Raw genomic sequence first — 20,746 nt, forward strand, 5'->3', positions numbered from 1 at the left:
GTGTTGAACCCATATGAAACCAAGTCCCACACACCTAGATTTCACTATTTTTTTTCTTAACAATGGCACACAACACATCATTGGTTTGTCAGTTTTTTAATCATTAGAGGTGTCATTGATGCCTGAAAAATCAAGGTCCATATATATTATAAAACTTTATAACCCCATTTCAAACTAAAAATATATATTCCAATCAGCCTAAAAAATTAAAATCAAATTAAATAAAACAAATTACCAAGCTTCAATCTATTTTACTTTTTTTACATCAATAAAGGTGAAAACCACATCCACCAAGCTCCTCTCTCTCTCTTAGAATCCATAGATTTCAAAACCAAAGTTATTGATGACTAAAATCTAACCTTTTGAAAGCTCTCTCCTCGAAGATTTTTGGTCAATATCATTTTAGAAAAAAATAATTTTATTTAAAACTTGATTTGACCAACCCATTATCATTTAAATTTTTCTTATATTTTTTTGAGAAGACAATGTTTTTATCAACCGAAGCTTACCCTGCAAACCCGCCACACGGGCCATAAACCTGTTAGGTTTAATAACTTTGTTCTTTGCATTTAAAGTTTTGATCTAATTATATGATAACCAAAATAGAGACCCAAATTAAGGAATTGCATTAAATTTAAAAAAATAAAAATATCATAAACTTGTATAGAAAAAGCACTTGATAATATTAAAAATATATTTTATAATCCTATTAAAAATTGAATTAGACATTATTAAATAATATCCCAAATATATCTTTAATTAATTTATTTTAATGAATTTGAATTAAAAAAAATTGAGACATGGTTTGAATGAAAAAAAAAAAGTGTTTCATGAAGATGTTGTTTTCCTTGATTAAGACATGGTTTGAATGAAAAAAAAAATAAGTGTTTCATGAAGATGTTGTTTTCCTTGTTTTTTTTTAAAAAAATATTAAGGCAACTATGTTTTGAATCGAAATGGGTTAGCCTAGTTAACTAATGAAACTTATGATCTAAATAATAAAATTACTTGGGTTTAATATATATTTTTTAGAATCTATATTTCATTTAATTATATGACACTAAAAATAGATATTTTAAAGAAAGCAATAGAATAAAATTAGGAAAATAAAAAAAATACGTAATGTATAAAAATGACCAGCACCTGGGCTTAGGTGGGCCATAACACCTAGGATTAGGTAAGCACCTAGCCCCATGACATGATTAAAAAATTGATATTTTCTTTCAAGTGTATTAGTATCGAAGTAATAAATAATTCGGCAAGACCGATGTCAAATAACAAGAAGGTTAATAATAATAATGATGGTGATGACAATGATGGTGATGACAATGGTGATGATGAGTTAAAAAAGATTTTGATGATGGTGATGACAATGATGGTGATGGTGATGATGAGTTAAAAAAGATTTTGAGATATAAGATTAATGTGAAAATTAAACAATGATAAAAACAGTTATTAAGGTTAGATGATCCATTGATGGTATTTCAAATAAGTATAATGTAAACTCTTTTTATTACTCAACTGGAATTCATATATAAAGGAGGTTCCAATTTGATGATTTGTCATTAATATTCATATATAAAGGAGGTTCTAATTGGATGATTTGTCATTAATAGTTCATTATAAATTATTAACTTGATCATATTAATTATCTTATTTAAGTAATATCAAAATTTTAAATATTATCAGGAATTCATGATGCTAACTTATGTTAACAACAAATCAAGTTCTTTTCTTAGTACATGTGTAGGTTATACTATACGGTTGCTTATGAGAATGCCAAGCATTTGTTATACCAAGTGTTATACAACACAAATTTAGATTAATTATTTAACAAGTAAGGTATTAAGAATTAATAAGATAAAAACGATAAGACATGTTAATAGCAAATTGTTTAGGATATAATCATAGAAGTCCACATGGAGTTTATATTATATTTATCCTAACATCATTAGTGAAACCTTTTTACTTTGACATAATAAACTTAGTTAAATATAATGAAGAAGAAAAATATAAATAAATAAGAAGAGAACATGATTATATTAGTATATCAAAGAAAATGAAAGGCATAAATAAGATATTAATGAAAGCAAAACCTAAACATTACAAACATATAAAGAAAAAGAGCAAGAACATGATCTTGACCTAAAAACCAAGATGCCTAAATGCATGGAAAATGCCTCTTTTTATAGGTCAAAATTTAAAAATATTGATTTGATGACTAATTATTGAGTGAGTGGTCACCTCTTAACTTTGTGACAATTCTTATCTTATCTGAATAAAATGTCATTGATAACATCAGAATTTGAACGGATAGTCTTAATGAAAGTTTTGGAAAATTATCTTAGCTTTCCAATAAAAAAAATCGGTGCATTTGGACTTCTAAAATTTAAGATATGGGTTAAATACTAAACAATATCTATACTGCATGATAGATTACAACTTCTCCATTATTGTTATAATATGAACTTGAAAACAGTCTTTCTAAATCTTTGATTCTCATGAAAGTTTTAGGTCCGTGTCTTAGCTTTTCACCCATATAGACCATACTTAAATCCAAGTTTTACATCTCTATTTATAATCCAATAACTGATTGGCATTCTAGTTTAAATTCAATCAGCATCTCTTTTTTAATCTTATCCTTCTCTTTGTCTCTCAATTTTAGTAGTTAAACTCATCAATCCATTCTTTGATTTATATGATAGACCTGTATTTAATATGAATATTTACCATAAATTAAAGGTATCTTATATTATTAAACATGTTATTATAAATATGCTCTAGTTAAGGAGTTATTTGATAATTCAAGTGCAAAATGATGATAAAACCTTAATAAAAATGCACTTTTAAGTACTAATCACCACAAAAATAAAAAGGCCATATATTTTGGCTTGCAAGGCTAAGGTTGTTTACCTATTTTTTTATGGTTAATTTTTAAATAATTAAACGACGCGTAATCTGAAAGCCTAATTTTCGACCATTTAAGAGTTGGTCGGAAAATTGAAATTTCGAAACAAAGACATGAAACTTGAGAGGTTTGGAAGAGTATAAAAAATGAAGTATTCAGGTGTTAGGGTTTTTATCATCCAATATAGTAAAGAAAAAATTTAAAAAGTGAAAGAGAATAAAAGGCTTCTTTCATAATCAACCTGACCTAACAAAAAAATTTAGGGGTTTTTAGATTCAAGTTATCTCAGATTTCGAGTTAAAACTATTAGACATATGATCCTTTATTTTCAAACGAGTTTGGGTTGGAATCATATTTTCCAAGTCTAATAACCCTTTTTGTTTTAAAATTTATCCTTTTATCCATCCTTGCATTTGTGTAACAAGTTACGGGTTAGGTATATGCTTTCAAGGGATAGAGTGCTCTAGCTTGTTGGCCCTAAGGACATGAAAGATGGCTTAGTGAGCAAATAAACTCTTTCTATAGTGGCAATTAAATCTCTCTATTTAGGTCATGGTGCAAATAATTCCCAAAATTATTTTTCCTGCTCTGTTAACTATTAATCATTAACCTTTTAATTGCCTAATTACCACTAATTTTGGACTGCAAAATGTTTGTTTGATTATTGTTTTGCCTTAAAAATAAGACTAGTTTTACTCATTTTTATAAGTTTTATTTTTGTCTCCTTTTAATCTAAAAATAATGTTTGGTTAAATTCTATTTTACTTAAACAGAAACACATAATATTTCTTTTAGAATTTTTTTACTTTTTAAGTAAGAGGGCAAGTTCGTTTGAATAAAAAATCAATGCAATTTATCACTAGGTACATTATTTTTTCAATAAGACTTTAATTTTTAAAAAACATAAAATGATGGTTTTAATAAGGATTATAATTTGATTATTTTTTCACTTCACCTCTGTTTTTTTTTTTTAAATTATACATTATATCATGAAGTTATATATTCATAACATCTTGCATCCTTATGCTGGCATGTATAAAAAAATACAAAAAATATTGATTTATTTATAAATTTATCATTATGTTTTATTTATTAACTAAAAAATACCATTAAATTTATCATTGATAATTTTTTGAAAATTAGATTTTGTTAATGTTTTATAATTACAAGAATGTCATCATTTCTGTGTTTTTAACAAAATATCTCTTTATTCTCTCACCATTTCTAACCATATAAACATCAAGTTTTTTATTTTATTTTTCCCTTACACTATTTTCTCAACAATTCTTTATTATTTTGAGCAAAAACAAAATTATAGCTATATTATCAACACAAACATACCATTTGAGCATAAAACTCAAGAAATTTTCCGGTAAAAACACTATAAAAAATCTAACAAACACATAGCTCAAAATTCAAGCATATACAACAAATATTTTAAAGCAAAGACAAATCCTAATTTCTTACAAACTCCACTTTTAAGAATCTAGCAAACATAACCAACATTTATAGCAAACACTTTATCCAAAATATAGGCAAACACAATCAATATCTTTAATAAACACACAAATCAATTGAACACAGATACAACCAACAACAACCCAAAACATATACTACCCACAACTTGAAATTTTTATTACATTTATTGCCAACAACAACAACAACATGCAACATTATCAATATGTCATTATAATCATCAAATGCTAATTGTCATATCCCACATCGGTGGGTGAGGTATTCATAGCTGACCTTATTAAGAGTGTTGTTTGTTAACTTATCATATATGTTTTGGAGCGTCAAGCTCGGATGTGGGTTTGCGTCACCAAAAATAAAACCATGAGGATGATAGGGACCAAAACGAATAATATATGACAAGTTAGGTCGGGCTGTTATATTTGGTATTAAAGCTGACCTCACTGGTTGTCCAGTTGTGCCAATAGGGACGTCGGGCTCCTTAAAGGGGGTGGATTGTCACATCCCACATCAATGGATGAAGGATTAGTAGTTGGCCTTATTAAAAGTGTTGGTTGTTAACTTATCATACGCGTTTTGGAGCGTCAGACTCAGATATAGGCTCCTGTCACTAGGAACAAAATAGTGAGGGCGATGAGGCCTAAAGTGAAAAATATATAGCAAGCTGGGTCGGTGACACGACTAAAAGGTTGATGTCTCTGTGAGGGCGGTGAGGCCTAAAGTGAACAATATATAGCAAGCTGGGTCGGGTTATTACACTTGTTTCAAATATAGGGAAAAGAGTAATTGTCATGATATTGAAAACAAAAACAAGTAAAAACAAGTTATTTTAGATAGTGATGACATGTCATATAACAATACATTTATTGATTGATGCAAACCTATTATTAAAATTGAATTAGCTACAGGAAAGGGATGAGGTGCTAGTAATATAAAAAACATAAGCAAGTAAAAACAAGTTATTTTAAATATATAATTACATGTTATGTGACAATATATTCATTGATTGGTGCAAACCCATTACTAAAATTGAATTACCTACAGGAAAGGGATGAAGTGTTAATGATATTGATTGAATACTAGATGAAGTGAACAAAATGAAAGATGAATCATGTAGAGTTTTGATCAAGAATCAAAATATAAAAGCTAGCATTGTAGGTGTAAAGTTGTTATAAGTAGCTAATTTAGCATATATAATTTTAATGTTTTTAGCTACAATATTGTTCAACATGAACTAATGAAATGGAATAAATATATTCCCTGGTAAACAAAATCCATGAAACATTAATATCAAATAAAATAAAAGCATGCATATTAAAATAAGGTCAAATTCATAATTTAGACGTGTTATAACAACAACAATGATTCATCATATTTATGCTCTTACTAGTTTCAAACAGTTAAAAGAAAAATCATGTAATAGTTCTTCTATATTTATTAATCGATACAGCTATTTTGGACGGAGTGTTGAAAATAAAAAGTACCAACACTGATCTATAATTTCAAAAAAAGCATTGATTAATAATAGAGTAATTACTAAAATAAATGAACATCATATATATTTAAGAGACTCACATATCATATATATTTAAGAGACTCACATATCATATATATTTAAGAGACTCACATATCATATATATTTAAGAGACTCACATATCATATATATTTAAGAGACTCACATATCATATATATTTAAGAGACTCACATATCATATATATTTAAGAGACTCACATATGTTTGTGTTGAGGGTAGAAATATAGATGGATTGGTAGCTCTCCCACCACCTTTACCATTTCTCTATAATATCTGCCAATTTTTCTTATCTTTAAAACCTTTATCAACACCACTTGAACTATTACTAGCATCACTATGACCTCCAGAAACACTAGTAAGTCCTTTTATAGCACTTTCTCTTTGGCATGTCCTATAATTATAGCCGTATTACTTGTAGATGTTGCACCTAAATATGAGAACTCGTTTTTTTACAGTACAAGGTTTATCTTCTCTTCATTCCCTTTATCTATTCTTTCTCATATACTCGTAATCCTTTTAAGGTTTGGAGGTAGAATAATATCTCATTCTTTAGGATCTAAATTAGCTTAAGTAATGGGTGTATGATCTCATTTTATATCATTTTAAATGTTTCAATAGTGTAATTGCATGATATAAATCTTCTAACTCAATTCTTTTATGATACACATAAGGAATAATATGTTTGCATTGAATGATATTCTTTAACCATTTAGCATATAAGTATTGTCTTTTCTCCGAATCACTATAAACTCTTCTTTGGACCTTAAAGACTTGATATCCATTAGAACTTGATAAAATCATTCTCATATAGATTTATAGACATTTTAATAGACTTATCCAACAACTTCCTAATATAGAATGTGGTATATGCTTATCAATTTACAACTTAAGCAAATATATCATAACAATTGGCACACACTTATATTTTCTGACCTAAATGTTTAATGACTCATCCAAATTGTTAGTTATATTTTTAACCTCAACTATATTATCAAACAAATACCTAGCTCAAATATCAATATGGATGTTATTTAACTAATTTAAAGTTGCATTGTCGATATCTTTATATCCTTCAAATAAATGTTATAATAAAGATTCATATAAGCTTTTGAGACACTCTGAAATTCAATATTCAACTCTAAATCATGATATCCTTTATTCTTTAGAATAATATAAAAATGTTTTGCTTAGTGCCTATATGTTACCTATGGGAATATCTTAGCAAAAACTTCTAGTATGCTATATAAAAGCAAAAAAAAATATTCATAATTAAAGGAAAAACATGAAAACAAATGCAAGAGTTGTATTTAACAAAATATAAAGGATAATATATTGTTTTGCTTATCAGACATGATGCAGAACAACCTCTAATATACTATAATCTTGATGGATCCATGTAAAACATACAAGAACTATCGTCATATGTTGTTGTTGTTAGCCTTAACAATAACATATATAAAGGTAAATAATCTAATGGCATCCAACCTCGTTGTCGACAATAAAATATCTTTATATAGACCTTTAAGATAACATCCATTAATATCAATGAATGGTATGCATCTATTAATAAAGCCCTCTTTTATAGCTTTTAAACAAACATAAACTTGTTGAACACTTCATGGTAAATAAACATTCGCATTAAAATTAAGTTCAAACTCTAAATATACATCATAACCTGGACTACATTATTTCAACAACTACATATACCTTGGGAGTATCTTAAAAGACTTATTGTGACTTCCTTCAGTAAATCCTTTCGCCTTAGTTTGAGCTCTCCACATTCATATTAGGTATGTTATAATCCCAAACTTGTCATTCAAAATTATATCCAATATTTTATTTGAAATGAATGGGTCAAGACTTATTATTGATAACAACTTATTTTTTACCATGAAAGTCTTACTACCAAGAACAAGAGAAACATATATCCTTCATAGATAACCAATGCCAATATATGTGTTTCCAACTTTTTCTTCTTGATTAATATATTTTTTTCACGTGATATTCATGCTTCACTTCATATTCTTTTAAAACATCCCTAAAGTGATTGATATTGGTAAAAATATAATATTTTTCAAATTTAATTAATCTATCAACTACCATCTTAAATGCCTTGCATCTAAAACTAGATATTCAATCAACATTTTTTGTTTCCTTTGTTTCTTTCTCACCCTATCATCTTCATCTTCATTACCCTCATTACTATTGTCGGATTTCCATTATCTTCAATATCAACATCATCTTCATACTACTTATCTTCCATTTATTCTCAAAGAATAAGACATCATCCAAAGTTTTACCAAACGAAACATCACCTTTAGTTGTGAATCCACTCATCTTTATCTTTGTTAAAAAAAATTAAACCCTTCCCCATTAGAAAGAATGTAATCATCTTCTTCCTCTTAATCACCTTTCTCATCTTCTTTATATTCATTACTACCCTCTTTATTTACACCCAAAGTGTCAACATTAACCCTTTTATTTCCAACACTGCGAGCATTAATTATTTAACTCCTTTCACTTTTAGCACAACAAACATTTACCTTTTCACTACCAATACTCATTTCACTTCTTCACTTCCAACACAACAAACATTTACCTTTTCACTACCAATACTGCCAACATTTACCCTTACATGCCAACACTTTCAATATCAACGTCATTATCATCATTATTATCATAAAAATCTTCTTCATTAAAATATAGTACCATTATATTGTTTTTATCAATATCCTAAAAACATTTTATTCTATATGTCCTGTTATCATTTAGTTTAACTAAATAAATACCTTTGTATTTTTTTTAATTAGAAGAGGAATAATGGGATCATCATCAATATAAAAACTAATCCTTTTTTTCATATTTATCCAAATTAAACACGTGTAATATTGATGCATCATCAAGAAATTCATTCCCTTTTATCATCCCTAGTTTAAAAGGCCATAGAAGTTTATGTTAAACACTTGCTTGTATATGATTAATATGTCCAAGTAAGCCATATAATCACAGTTTTTCAAAGAATGACAAACCACCAAAATGAGCTGTAATAGATTGCATTTTGTAACCTTTCATGGTGTACAATGCAATATTATATGATGTTATATCAATGGTTAAACAAAATGTAATAAAATTAGGGCCATGTGAACAATAACCTATAAGCTTTAATTTAGGATTTTAAATAAATATGACTAATTATAAGAGGTTATAAAAGAGTTAAACATAAATTATACACGTTTTAAGTGCAAATGAAGTAATTAGAGTTCTTTGAACATGAACCCGTAAGCTTAGGATTTTAAATAAACATGACTAATTATAAGAGGTTATAAAAGGGTTAAACATAAATTATACACGTTTTAAGTACAAATGAAGTCATTAGAGTTCTTTGAACATGAACCCGTAAGCTTTGATTTTTGGGTTTTTTTATGGTTTCAATAAGACATGACTACTTTGGCTAAACAATGGCTAAAACATGTATAGAATTTTGAATATTCAAGAGAATATTAAATTTATTTATTTTTAGGATTTTTCAAGATTTAGCATTAACTTTTTAATAGTTAAGAAATTTTTAATTTTTAATTAAATCAAGTCAAAACAACTTATATTGCAATCAATTAACTAACAGAAACCAATTGATTTTGATTTAGAATTGTTTGGAGAGAGAATATTGTCTAAGGAAAGAGAGAGGGAACTAGTTTCAAATAATAGCGTGCACGAGTTGTTCTTGGTGTAAGTGCAAGTTTTTCATATATCATATCTAAAAATAATTTAGTAATTTCATCTAATTTAAAGATTTTTATTAGATGATGAGGTAAAATGTAATTTAAAAAAAAATAAAATGAAAAAAATAATCAAACCAGATGAGGGAGAATGTAACGAACCCTTTTAATAATACTACTTCTAATTAACAACACAACTAGTCAGAAGCCATGCACTTGTCTCCTCCTGGTTTGTTTTGCTCTGACCCTTTACTATGCTATTGCTGTTATACTTTGGTGTGAGTTTTGACGTGTGTTTTTTTTTTTTTTTTTAATGCTAGTGGGGTGGAAGATAATATTTTCTGTATTCCTATACATAATGTCATAAACATGAACAATTAATTGAAATTAATATGAAAATCTTGGGTATTAATACTTGTTTGTTGGCATCCAATGTTTTGTGCCGTTTAACTTTTTGTGTGAACATTTCAGTTGCTATCTAGCTAAGCTACTCTTCCAAATGTTGTCGCCAACAAATTGCGAAGGCATCAGCTCCAACAATAAGACAAAGAGTCCCCGAAAAGTCTCATCATCAATATCTTCAAAATCATCCTCCACTTCCTCATCTCCTTTAATATTTTCAGCCTCCAACAATCTTCACTGCCAAGCCCAACAGAAGGCCGAAACCATGGAAGAAGTGTGGAAAGACATAAGTCTTGCTTCTCTTCATGAACACACTTCTACCGATCAAGAACTTTCTATGACCCCAAGACTTCACAACATTTCTCATCATCATCGTCATCATCATCATCATCATAATAATAACAGCCCTAACTTTATCCTTCAAGATTTTCTTGCTAGGCCTTTCAACAAAGACCCACCTACAGGAATGGTCTCTATTATTCGAGACAGCACTCCTTTTGGCTCTTCAGTGCCACCTCCTGCTACTGTTTTGAGTTTGAACTCTGGCCCTGGCTTTGATTTTCTTGAGAACTCTGATCATCCTCAGAGGCCTGACTCGCAATTACAGAGCAACCCAATTTCAAATATTTCCTCATTCACTAGTCCTTTTGAGGGTTTAGATTCATCTCCCGGCTTGCCTTCTTTTTGTAAGAAAAGAACTCAAGAATCTGATGGTAGTTCTGGTGATCGCAGACACAAAAGAATGATCAAGAATCGAGAATCTGCAGCTCGTTCTAGAGCTAGAAAACAGGAATCTCCCTTTCTTTTTAAAGATTCATTTTCTAACATGTACCGGTGCTAATTTCTTGTTTTGTTGTTGACGGGACATGTTTCTGTGCTTGTGCTTTATGTTTGTTTTTCTTACAGGCTTACACAAACGAATTGGAGAATGAAGTTGAACAGTTATTGAAAGAAAATGCGAGGCTCAAGAGACAACAAGAAGAGGTAATTAAGTTACTGAAAGTCGTGTTTTTGGATGGGATATTTCTTGACTTTAACATTTTTTACACCGCTAGACCATTATCATTAGCCGTTAATTTAGTCAATGCAGCATGGAGTGCTGGTAAGTGTCTACATTGTTTCCAATAGAATTGATGTAAATGTCTATATTTTTTTGGCAGCTATATTTGGCCGCAGCAGCTCAACTACCAAAAAAGCACACTCTACAAAGAACATCAACAGCCCCATTTTGAGAACTGGTGTTGATGTATCAGTGCTTTTAAGTTTTACCCTGTGCTTCTTTACCCTAATATCACAGTACTATCTCCCTACTGGGGCAGGAGGGGGGGAAAGCATTGATGTTTTTGCAAGAAAGGGTGTAGCTCCAGCAAATACTGTTGTTTTAGGAAAGAACAAGTGTCTATGAGGTAACCGACGTTGTTTCTGGCATTCCAAACAGGTAGGAGCTTCATTTGGTGGGTCTTAGTTTTGGCTTTGTATTCTCTTGTCCTGCAAGCATGGGGTTGAAGGGGTAAATTTGGGAAACAATATTGTGTTGTTGGACTCAGCCCCTGCGAGTTGTACAGTGAAAAATGATGGGACACTTTGTTCTGAAATTAAGCAATTAGCCTATCAATTTGAACAACTCTGTACTGCTTTATCTCTATCTAGGGTCCATCTGTACGGCACCTCCCTCTCTTTCCTTATCATTAACAGTCATTCTGCCCCCGCGCTCTCTCTTCTTGTTTTTTCTTCCTCCTAAAAGCATGGTTGCTAGTTACTTTGTAGGTTGATCTCGGAGCATTTCAATTCAAAGCGAGGCCAGAATTCAGTATTTCCCTCGTAAAACCACAGTATTTTAGTTTTTTTTCTTAAAACAAATCCACTGAATGACTTAAATTTACTTGAATCTAAGCTCTTAACCCTTTCAAATCTCTTGACTGCTCTGGTAATTATGGCATTTTATAAGGTGAGTTGTAGTTTGGCATTTTAGTGTAAAGAATGAACGCAAATGTTAGGAGTCAGTGGGTCTTTTCAACCCGATCAATGGTGAAAACACGCGTATTCCATATTGTGAAGAGGACGATGATTTACTTTATGTAGGAAGCATGAATCCTCGGTCCAATACAAACTCTGAGAACCAATCTCATACTGAAAAAGGCTTATTTTATCCTTCCAAATGTTTCTTTGTTTCTTGTACAAGGTAAAATGGTTAAAGTTTGGACCTTAAATATTGTGTTTAAGTGTTTTCCCTTCCGCGACTATTAGAGATAAAATTTAATTTTCGAATATGAGATTTCATTTTGAGCTCGATTTGTGTTGAGCTATTTTTACCTTCTTGGTTTTTCTCATTTTGTGCAAGAGTTTATGTTTCTTGGTGTTGACATAATTAATTATTAATTAACCAGACACTAAAACAGTTGGCGGAAAGTACTTTAACAATGAATATTACTTTCCCCACATGTTTTGGTGTGTCCCTCGAGAAATACTTCCTTTGTCTTTCTTTAATATTTTTCAATTAATATTTTTTATTTTAATATTACTTTTATTTATTTATTTTAAGAATTATCTCGCTTTTATAGTATAAATCACCGTCTTATAATTTAAAAATATTGTTTAATAAATTAATCTAAATGTACTCAAATATTATAATTTATTTTGATTTATTTTTTATATAAATATCTTGATCTAATAATTAGAATTGTGGGTTTTGATATTTTAATTTTAGTTAAATCAATTTTTTTTATTTTTTTTATAAAAGATTACCTCAATCTCACATCCTTAATTCATAAATCAAGTTGTCCTTAATTCATAAAGTAAATCTTATATAAATAGTGTTTAATATTGAATTTGTTTTTTATTGGGTTGTCCTTAATTCATAAACCCAGTTGAAGGTTTTGTAGATTAATCTAGTTGACTTGATTTTTTTTAATTGATTTTAAAAAAATCAATTAATTTATTTTTTTAGTTTCAGTCTTTTGGACAGATTAGTAATTAAATTTCATAATTGTTCTTGATTTTATTTCTATAAAATTATCTTAGTTTAATTATGTAAGTTGTGAGTTTGACAAGTTAACCCGAGTTGTTTTTTTATATCTTTTTTTAATTGATTTTTTTTCAATTTTATCCTTTAATATTGTTTGATTAGAAATTAAATTTTATAATTTATTTTAATTTGTTTCTATGAGATTATTATAATTTCATAACTTGAGTCATGAATTTAACATACTATGAGATTATTATAGTTTCATAACTTGAGTCATGAATTTAACATATTAATTCAAGTCAATCAAATATATTATTACCTTAATATTTAAAAATGAAGTCATCTTGAAAAAAAAAATTAAGATTAAACTATATTTGTATGGGACTTCAGGTTATTTTTGAACTTGTAAAGTTAGTTGGGTCACATTGAGTCAATCCTTGTTTAAATTGTTTTTCACTAAAAAACGAGTCAACCCTTGTTTAAATTGTTTTTCACTAAAAAACATTAGTAATATCTAAATATTTTTTTTATATTCAAGAAAAATTTAACCTAACTTGTAGGGTAATGCAAGTCAATGATATAGTAGAAGCTGATTTTATTACCATATCATATTGGCCACCAATACAGAATTGAGATTTTTTTAAAATAATAATAAAATGATTTTAAATTGCGTAAAATGTTAATACAATTTTTAGTTAGTTAAAATAACTTTATAGTTATTTAAGCTAAATTTTAACTAAAAAAAGCAGTAGTATAGGTGTAAATGATCTAATATCACCTTTCCATTAAACTACAATCCAGCACCTGGAAGAATGGAAACCATACCCTATATAGTTAAAAGATTGTCAAAGTTTTTTTTTTTTTTTTTAAACAAAATAGCATGGAAACGAGATTTATGGAAAATACAATCACATCTTTCTTATCTATATATATTTATAAAAAGCTTTAACATAATTTTTAGAATTTTTCAAACTGAATTCAATTTAAAATTTTTAATGAAATCTCATATTTGTAACATTTTGAATATCAAGAATTGAATTTAAAATAAAATTCAATATCTAAAAATAATACAAAAATAAATTAGATGTCAACTCTTATAATTTACTAAACTAAAAAAGAGAAACTAATGTTAAAATTAGATTCTTCAAAATATCATTTATTTATCTTTTTTTTAGAAACATTTAAAGAAATAAAATAAAAGTGACAAGGGTAGTATATATAAAAAATTGAATTATATTTTTTTATACACGTGAATTTAACTTATTTATCAATAAAATTCAGACTGAATATTATAATTAAATTCAATTATAACACATAATTGATTCTAAATAGCCTGCAAATAAAAATCAAACATTCCTTATATGATAGTTCTCATATAAGGATTCATTAAGAACACAATTAGCAACACAATTGGCCACGTGTTTGCTAAAAATCTAATTTAAAAAAGAAAGTAGTATTTTTATATGTAAGTGATGTTAACAATAAATTTTAAAAAATAAAAAAATATTATTTTAATGTATTTTTAAATAAAAAATATTTTAAAAAATAACAATTGGTACAATATCAAACACGATCCAAATAAAAATAGATATTATTTATTCTTTTTTTTTTTTAAATAATGATGAAACTTGAATTTATAACGAGTAAAATAAATTATTTTTATCACCTATTTTCACCTTAGTACAGACAGCAGTTACTTTATAAACTTTTGAGTGAAAAAAATATCTCAGTCCACTTGCCATAGGAGGTTAGGCAGCAAGCATCTTATAGTGTATTTTGGTGTCGTGGATATAGATTTTCTGGTCTAATTTGATGTATTTTGGTTATAGTGTATTTTATTTCCATTTAATGGTCGATTAATCGTATTATTTAGTCCCTGTATTCTTTAACATTTTCTAATGTAGCTCCTCTTTTTTTTTTCTTTTGTTATATAGTTGGTCTTTTTATAAAAATGATTCCTCCATCTGACTTCGATACAGTTTAATGTTAATTATTGACACATGTCTTCTTTTTCTACATGCTTCCAGATATTAATAATGAATCGGAGGGAGTAAGATAGGCACTACATTAATATAGCTGTTTTGGAAAGTGTTTAAAATATATTTTCTAAAAGTTTTTCTTTTTTGTTTAAGATTATTTTTTATATTTTTTATTATTTTGATAGGGTAATATTAAGTATAATTTAAAAAAAATCATTTATATCATGCTTAAATTTGTTTGGTATTACGTTTTAAAAATACTTTAAAAAAAATTAAATTGTTTTATTTAAATTAATATTTTTTTAATATTTTTAAATTATTTTGATATAATGATTTAAAAATAATTTTTTAAAAAATAAAAAATAATTATTGATATATTTTTTTAAATAAAATATATTTTAAAAAATTAAACACGCTATTAAAACATTACTTGACCCCGAAAAAAACCAAATAAAACAAAACAAAGGAGGGGCTTCATCAAGACGAACGTCAAAAAGTATGGGACGACGAATTATGCAATTAATACAATAGATTAGATACTTGGAAGAGTAGGAGTGGGTGGGTCCAACTTGGAGATGACCTGATCAGTTTCATTTGTTGTCAGAAATCACGTTTACAAATGATGATGGCATTTCTTATGAATGATTTTTTGTCCACAGAAATTGATTGGTTTTTGTTTACGAGAGTGGGCCGGTTGAAGTCGTTTGGTCCTTGGAGTGGTCGGCATATGTTATCACTAGTTATGTCACTGCTCCCCATGGATAAAATATTTTTATTTTTCTTAAAAAATTATATATGCATATTTTTTAATGTATTTCAGTACTTTAAAAAATTTAAATTTAAATTAAAAAATTTATATATATATATATGTAATTAAATAAATAAAAAACTTTGTAGGACTTCAGTTTCTTGCAACTTCTAACGCATTGATCATAAATAAATAAATAAAAGATCATTATTGATACCTAAAATTAAAACTTGAAAAATCAAGAGATAGGTGTAGATTAAGATATTTAATTTTGAAATATAAGATATTTACTCTATTATATTTACTAAATTTTTTATTAAAATATTTTTTTATTTAAATAAACGATAATAGAAATAGAAACATAAATTAAATTGATAAGATGAAAAAAACCATGCTAGGCTGCACATATTAGAAATATTATCTGAAAATAAAATTTTTTATTTTTAAAAATAAATTCATTCATACAAAATATTAAAAAAAATTATAGATGAATAAGAAAAACACTTAAAATTTAAATGCATAGCTAAAAAATTAATTGTCATTTAAAAAAGGCTATCCAGATAAAATAAAAGAAAAAAAGGACATTAATTTAAATTTAAATTAAAAATATTTATAGAGAAAATCATAAAAAACCATTGATTAAAAAATTAAAAGCAAAGGTTAAGCGTTGTTGGGTTTGACCAGCCAAACTAGATTGCCTGACCATTTTTTTCAGGGCCCGTGCTATTGGGCTTATAATTTATTTTTTGTTTATAAATGTAGTGGATGACTTTTTAAAAAGAAAAAAATTAAACAATGCGTTGTCTGATTTACCTAGATTCTAGCCACTTTAATAGTCGATAAATTAAGATTCAAGCTTTTTCACATAAAAACTCGTTTTTCAACATATTTTAAACCAAAACACATATTAAATGAAGTAGGAACCATGATAAACCTATTCATGGCCTCAAAAAAACCCAAAAAAACCACTCTAAAAACCGAAATCAACCTAAATCCAAAAATCAACCCCAGCTTAGATATGTTTTTTTCACAAACTTTAAAAGTGAAAAAACACTAAATATAAACTTTTATCATCAAATTAAACCATTTAACATAAATATCATTCATTTTGGTGTCTCAATTCATGTCAACGATTCTTTTCTCTCTTTACTGTCAAAATTTGATGATTTCTCTCTTCTCTTTCAATCAAAGACTAAAAGATGACAAAAATGAACTTTGTACCAAACTTGAATCGGAGAAATATTGAGGTACTAAAATTGTATAATTTATATGATTTTTAAAGTTCAAGGATCAAAGTATATCTTTTATGAAACTTATGGCATGTCATTCATATTTGACACCTTTTTTTCATTTCAGTCCCTCTTCTTTCAATCTTATCTTTTCATAAGAAATCAAAATTAATTGGTCTTCAATTAGGACTAAATAGCCTGAAAAAAAGGGTTTAGAACTAAATTAAAAAAACATAAAATTTTGCACAACTCATCCACAATCATGTATGATAAAATGAACAGTGGAGCCTTGTATAGTGAAAAACCCATTACTTTTGGAGTAATACTTGATTATATGAGAGTGGAACTAGTGCAAAAAATCATTATAACTAGTTAAGTCAATTGGTTATAACATTTTCTAAATTCATAGCATTAAGTTCAGTGGACTACATTCTAATGAGGCTATTAATTTGTAATAGGCCACAACATATTATTTAGTAAATCACTTATCCACTTTTATTGTTACGTTCTAAATTCTTTCTCTCTTACACACACGCACTTAACACATCTTCATTGATTAACACAATTTCACACTGACACTGCTAGAGAGATTCCACCTTACTTATTTGAAAAGAAAATTATGCTTGGTGTAGTAAGTCAATAAAAACAAAAACCCATAAGTTATGTAAGGTTAAAGACTTGAACTCATGGTATCTTATATTTTAAATCATTTTAACCACTGGTATTATCTTTAGCATATGTTTGAATTTAATCGATTCGGGACCCTAATTAAGTCAATGAACTATACACTATGTTAGTTATACAAAAAAGATTCTCAACAACATAGTAGATTTGAAATACAGAAAGGTTTATTATAAAATATGAAATATTAAAAGGAAACAAAAAGCTAAAATGAAAGGGAGATTCACTATGTCCCTAGAAATCTATAGTCAAATCAATCATTTGTAAGAAATCTAAATTTAGACTTGTGATTTAATTTGACACAACAATAACCTATACCAAAACACCAAAACTATAAAAATTGAATTCTCCATCCAACACCTATGAAGAGACGCAAACGAGTAATATGAAAAATGTCTCAAAACTTGATTAATTCTTATATAAGTTAAAGTACTTCAATGAAGAACCAAATTAAAAGAATTTCTCTAACGCACACATATTATTCTTAAATCAAATTCTGTAAAAAACAAAACCTTAATTACAAACTGAATAATCCTATTTGTAATAGGTAGAAAAATTCATAAACAAGGTTGAAGAAATATTAAAAAAAGTACTAATTCAAATAGGAAAAGAAATCTCACACCAACTAGAAAACTAATGTAAATCTCGTATAATAGCTTCTAGACCTTATTACAAGCCTACCTAATATCTTATTATTATGAAATTTTAAACATATATAAAACAAGACCTCTAAAATCTTATAGTAAAATTTCAACTTGATTTAACTATGGAATAAAACATTATGCTTGTCAGCGTAAAACTATGCATTATAAGAAATAAAGCTGGTAAAGCAGATGAATCAAACCCCTCTTACATATATATTAAGTTGACTAAGATGTGATTATCACTTATTAAATATGCAGCCTTCTTGAAACTCACCCTGACTTAAATACTATAAGTAATCTCATTGAATGTTTTATTAAGGTTCTTTGCCTTAAACCTTATAATTGGCCAATCTAGAAATTATAATGGATTATTTGGTGTAGTTTAAATCACGTCATTATTCAACACAATAGTGTAGTTGCTATTTTATCTTCCAAAAAAAAAATCAATCGCCTTACTATTTAGGGTAATTTGGTCTTTTTACAAGGCTCATTAGTCAATATCGCATTGATCAAGGGCAAATCGATCTTTTCCATCTTTTTAACTATAATGAAATGACTAGATTACCCTTTAAAGTAATTTTAAAAAAGTTAGCATCTAGGGCCTTTTTTAAAGCACACTAAAAGGACTAAATTACCTTTAGATGCAAAATTTCTTTAGTTGGCGTCTAAGGGCTTTTTCATATTTTTGTCGTGATTTTTTTTGCTTGCTATAATCGAATTGAAATAAAAAGATTTGGTAATTTAATATATATAAAATATTATTTTATAAAAACTAGCTGGTGCCTGTAGTGTGTGGGACACCTCCATGTTATTTAGGTGATGTATAAAGTAGCGTTTCACAGCTAAATTGTGGCTTCTGGAGTAGCATTTGAATCATCTTAGAGGCCCTACCATCCATAAGTGATGTGTGTGTGTGGCATACAAATCTCTAGTTTGGTGCTAGTAATATTTTTTTCTTTTTTTTTCCCTTTCTTTTTCTCTTCGGCTTGATTTTCATATCTGAATCTTTAAATTTTCAAAGCAACCCTTCAGCTTGTTTTTCTTTTAGGTATGGCTCCTATTATTTTTATTACTATTTATTTTATTTTAAATGATTTATAATTTTTTTCAATTTTTATTTTTTTAATTTATTTTTATTTGTCAAATTTGATCTCCATTCTTTTGATTACTATTTATTTTGTTTTGAATCATTTTTTTAATTGGATTTTTTTTTCGTTTTATCCCTTAACATTTGATTTCATTTTATTTTAATGTCAAATTTAGTCATTATTTTAATAGTTATTTGTTTTGCTTTGATAAAAAAAAAATTAATTTCATCATTTAGTGTTAAATTACTTGGGAATTGAGCTTCTTGATTGAATCCAGGTTACGAATTTCACAGATTGCAAGTTTGGATAATTAACTCAAGTTTAGACGATTTGCCCAAGTTTGCTTGTTTTTTCTTTTCTTTTTTTATACTCATATTTTGTTAGTTTCATCCTTGATCATTTATTTATTTCTTAAATTTCATCTCTAATTCTTTTATAACTCTTCAACTTAGTTCCAGATTTAATATCTGATGTCAATTAAGACTTAATCAAGACCCAACCGAGAAAAGAATAAAAGAAGGAAAAAAAAGACACGATTTGTCCAATCGAGTTAACTTATTGTGATCGTGTCCATTATCAAGGTCTTAAATTTTACATATTAACTCGGGTCACTACAATGTGTTTTCATCTTTTCATTTTACTCATGTTTTAGGTTCTTTTATACCTGTCTCAGATAAAAAGACTTTGAATTTCAAATTTGGATGTTAAATTTAATGTTAACGATTTGAATTCCAAACATTATTCCTACAATTCCAAACTTGTTGTTCCAAACTTATATCAATGTCTCCTAAATATGAATTTAAAATTTTATGACTTTTTATACGCATAAAGCAAAGTTAGACTTGTGGAGTAATCAAAGAACTTGAATGTTTTGAATAAAAAGGATAATAGCATAGGATCAAAGAACTTATATTTATTGGATGATTCTTTAATTAATTACAAACATGTATAAGAACTCCTTGACAGAATAATATGACCTAATATATATATTTTTAATATTTTCTACTTTTTTTGTAATGGAAATTGCAAGGCTACTATTACAAATCTACTAATTATTACTTATAAGTTATCACTTAACAAGCTATTTACTTACAAATTATATACCTATTGATTATCTTTTATGGGATTACAGGCTACTGATAAACATGTTGTGAAGTTCCTGAAAATTTATTTCAATTACATAGCAATTGTTGTTCTTGATTTTTTGTTCTTCTTCTGCCTTACATCCTTTTTAAAATTGAAAAGTTCAAGTAACTTTTAATAACTACACACTCATCCTATTCCATTTCTTGTTATGAGAATCTTGCACCATTTAGACTTTTGATATAATTATTGTATCACTCATGTTATTGTTATTTATCCGAAACTACTCAAGCTCAC

General features: G+C 27.5%; 1 protein-coding gene across 1 annotated transcript; it reads left to right on the top strand.

Moving 5' to 3' along the window:
* The first annotated feature begins 10,059 nt into the window (after positions 1 to 10,059).
* On the top strand, positions 10,060 to 11,699 carry FD (Basic-leucine zipper (bZIP) transcription factor family protein). The gene is made up of 3 exons (XM_011044834.1): positions 10,060 to 10,822; positions 10,939 to 11,016; positions 11,193 to 11,699. Exons 1-3 carry the CDS (start codon positions 10,130 to 10,132, stop codon positions 11,262 to 11,264), a joined length of 843 nt encoding a protein of 280 aa, XP_011043136.1. The 5' UTR covers positions 10,060 to 10,129; the 3' UTR covers positions 11,265 to 11,699.
* Positions 11,700 to 20,746: the final 9,047 nt, after the last annotated feature.

The sequence above is a fragment of the Populus euphratica genome, unplaced genomic scaffold (assembly GCF_000495115.2).
Source record: "Populus euphratica unplaced genomic scaffold, PopEup_1.0 scaffold82.1, whole genome shotgun sequence".
NCBI classification, from domain to species: Eukaryota; Viridiplantae; Streptophyta; class Magnoliopsida; order Malpighiales; family Salicaceae; genus Populus; species Populus euphratica.

Coding starts and splice junctions, on each gene's coding strand:
- FD (XM_011044834.1), top strand. CDS start 10,130: ATGTTGTCGCCAACAAATTGCGAAGGCATCAGCTCCAACAATAAGACA. Junction 10,823..10,938: donor GTTCTAGAGCTAGAAAACAG/GAATCTCCCTTT, acceptor TTTTTCTTACAG/GCTTACACAAACGAATTGGA. Junction 11,017..11,192: donor TCAAGAGACAACAAGAAGAG/GTAATTAAGTTA, acceptor TTTTTTTGGCAG/CTATATTTGGCCGCAGCAGC.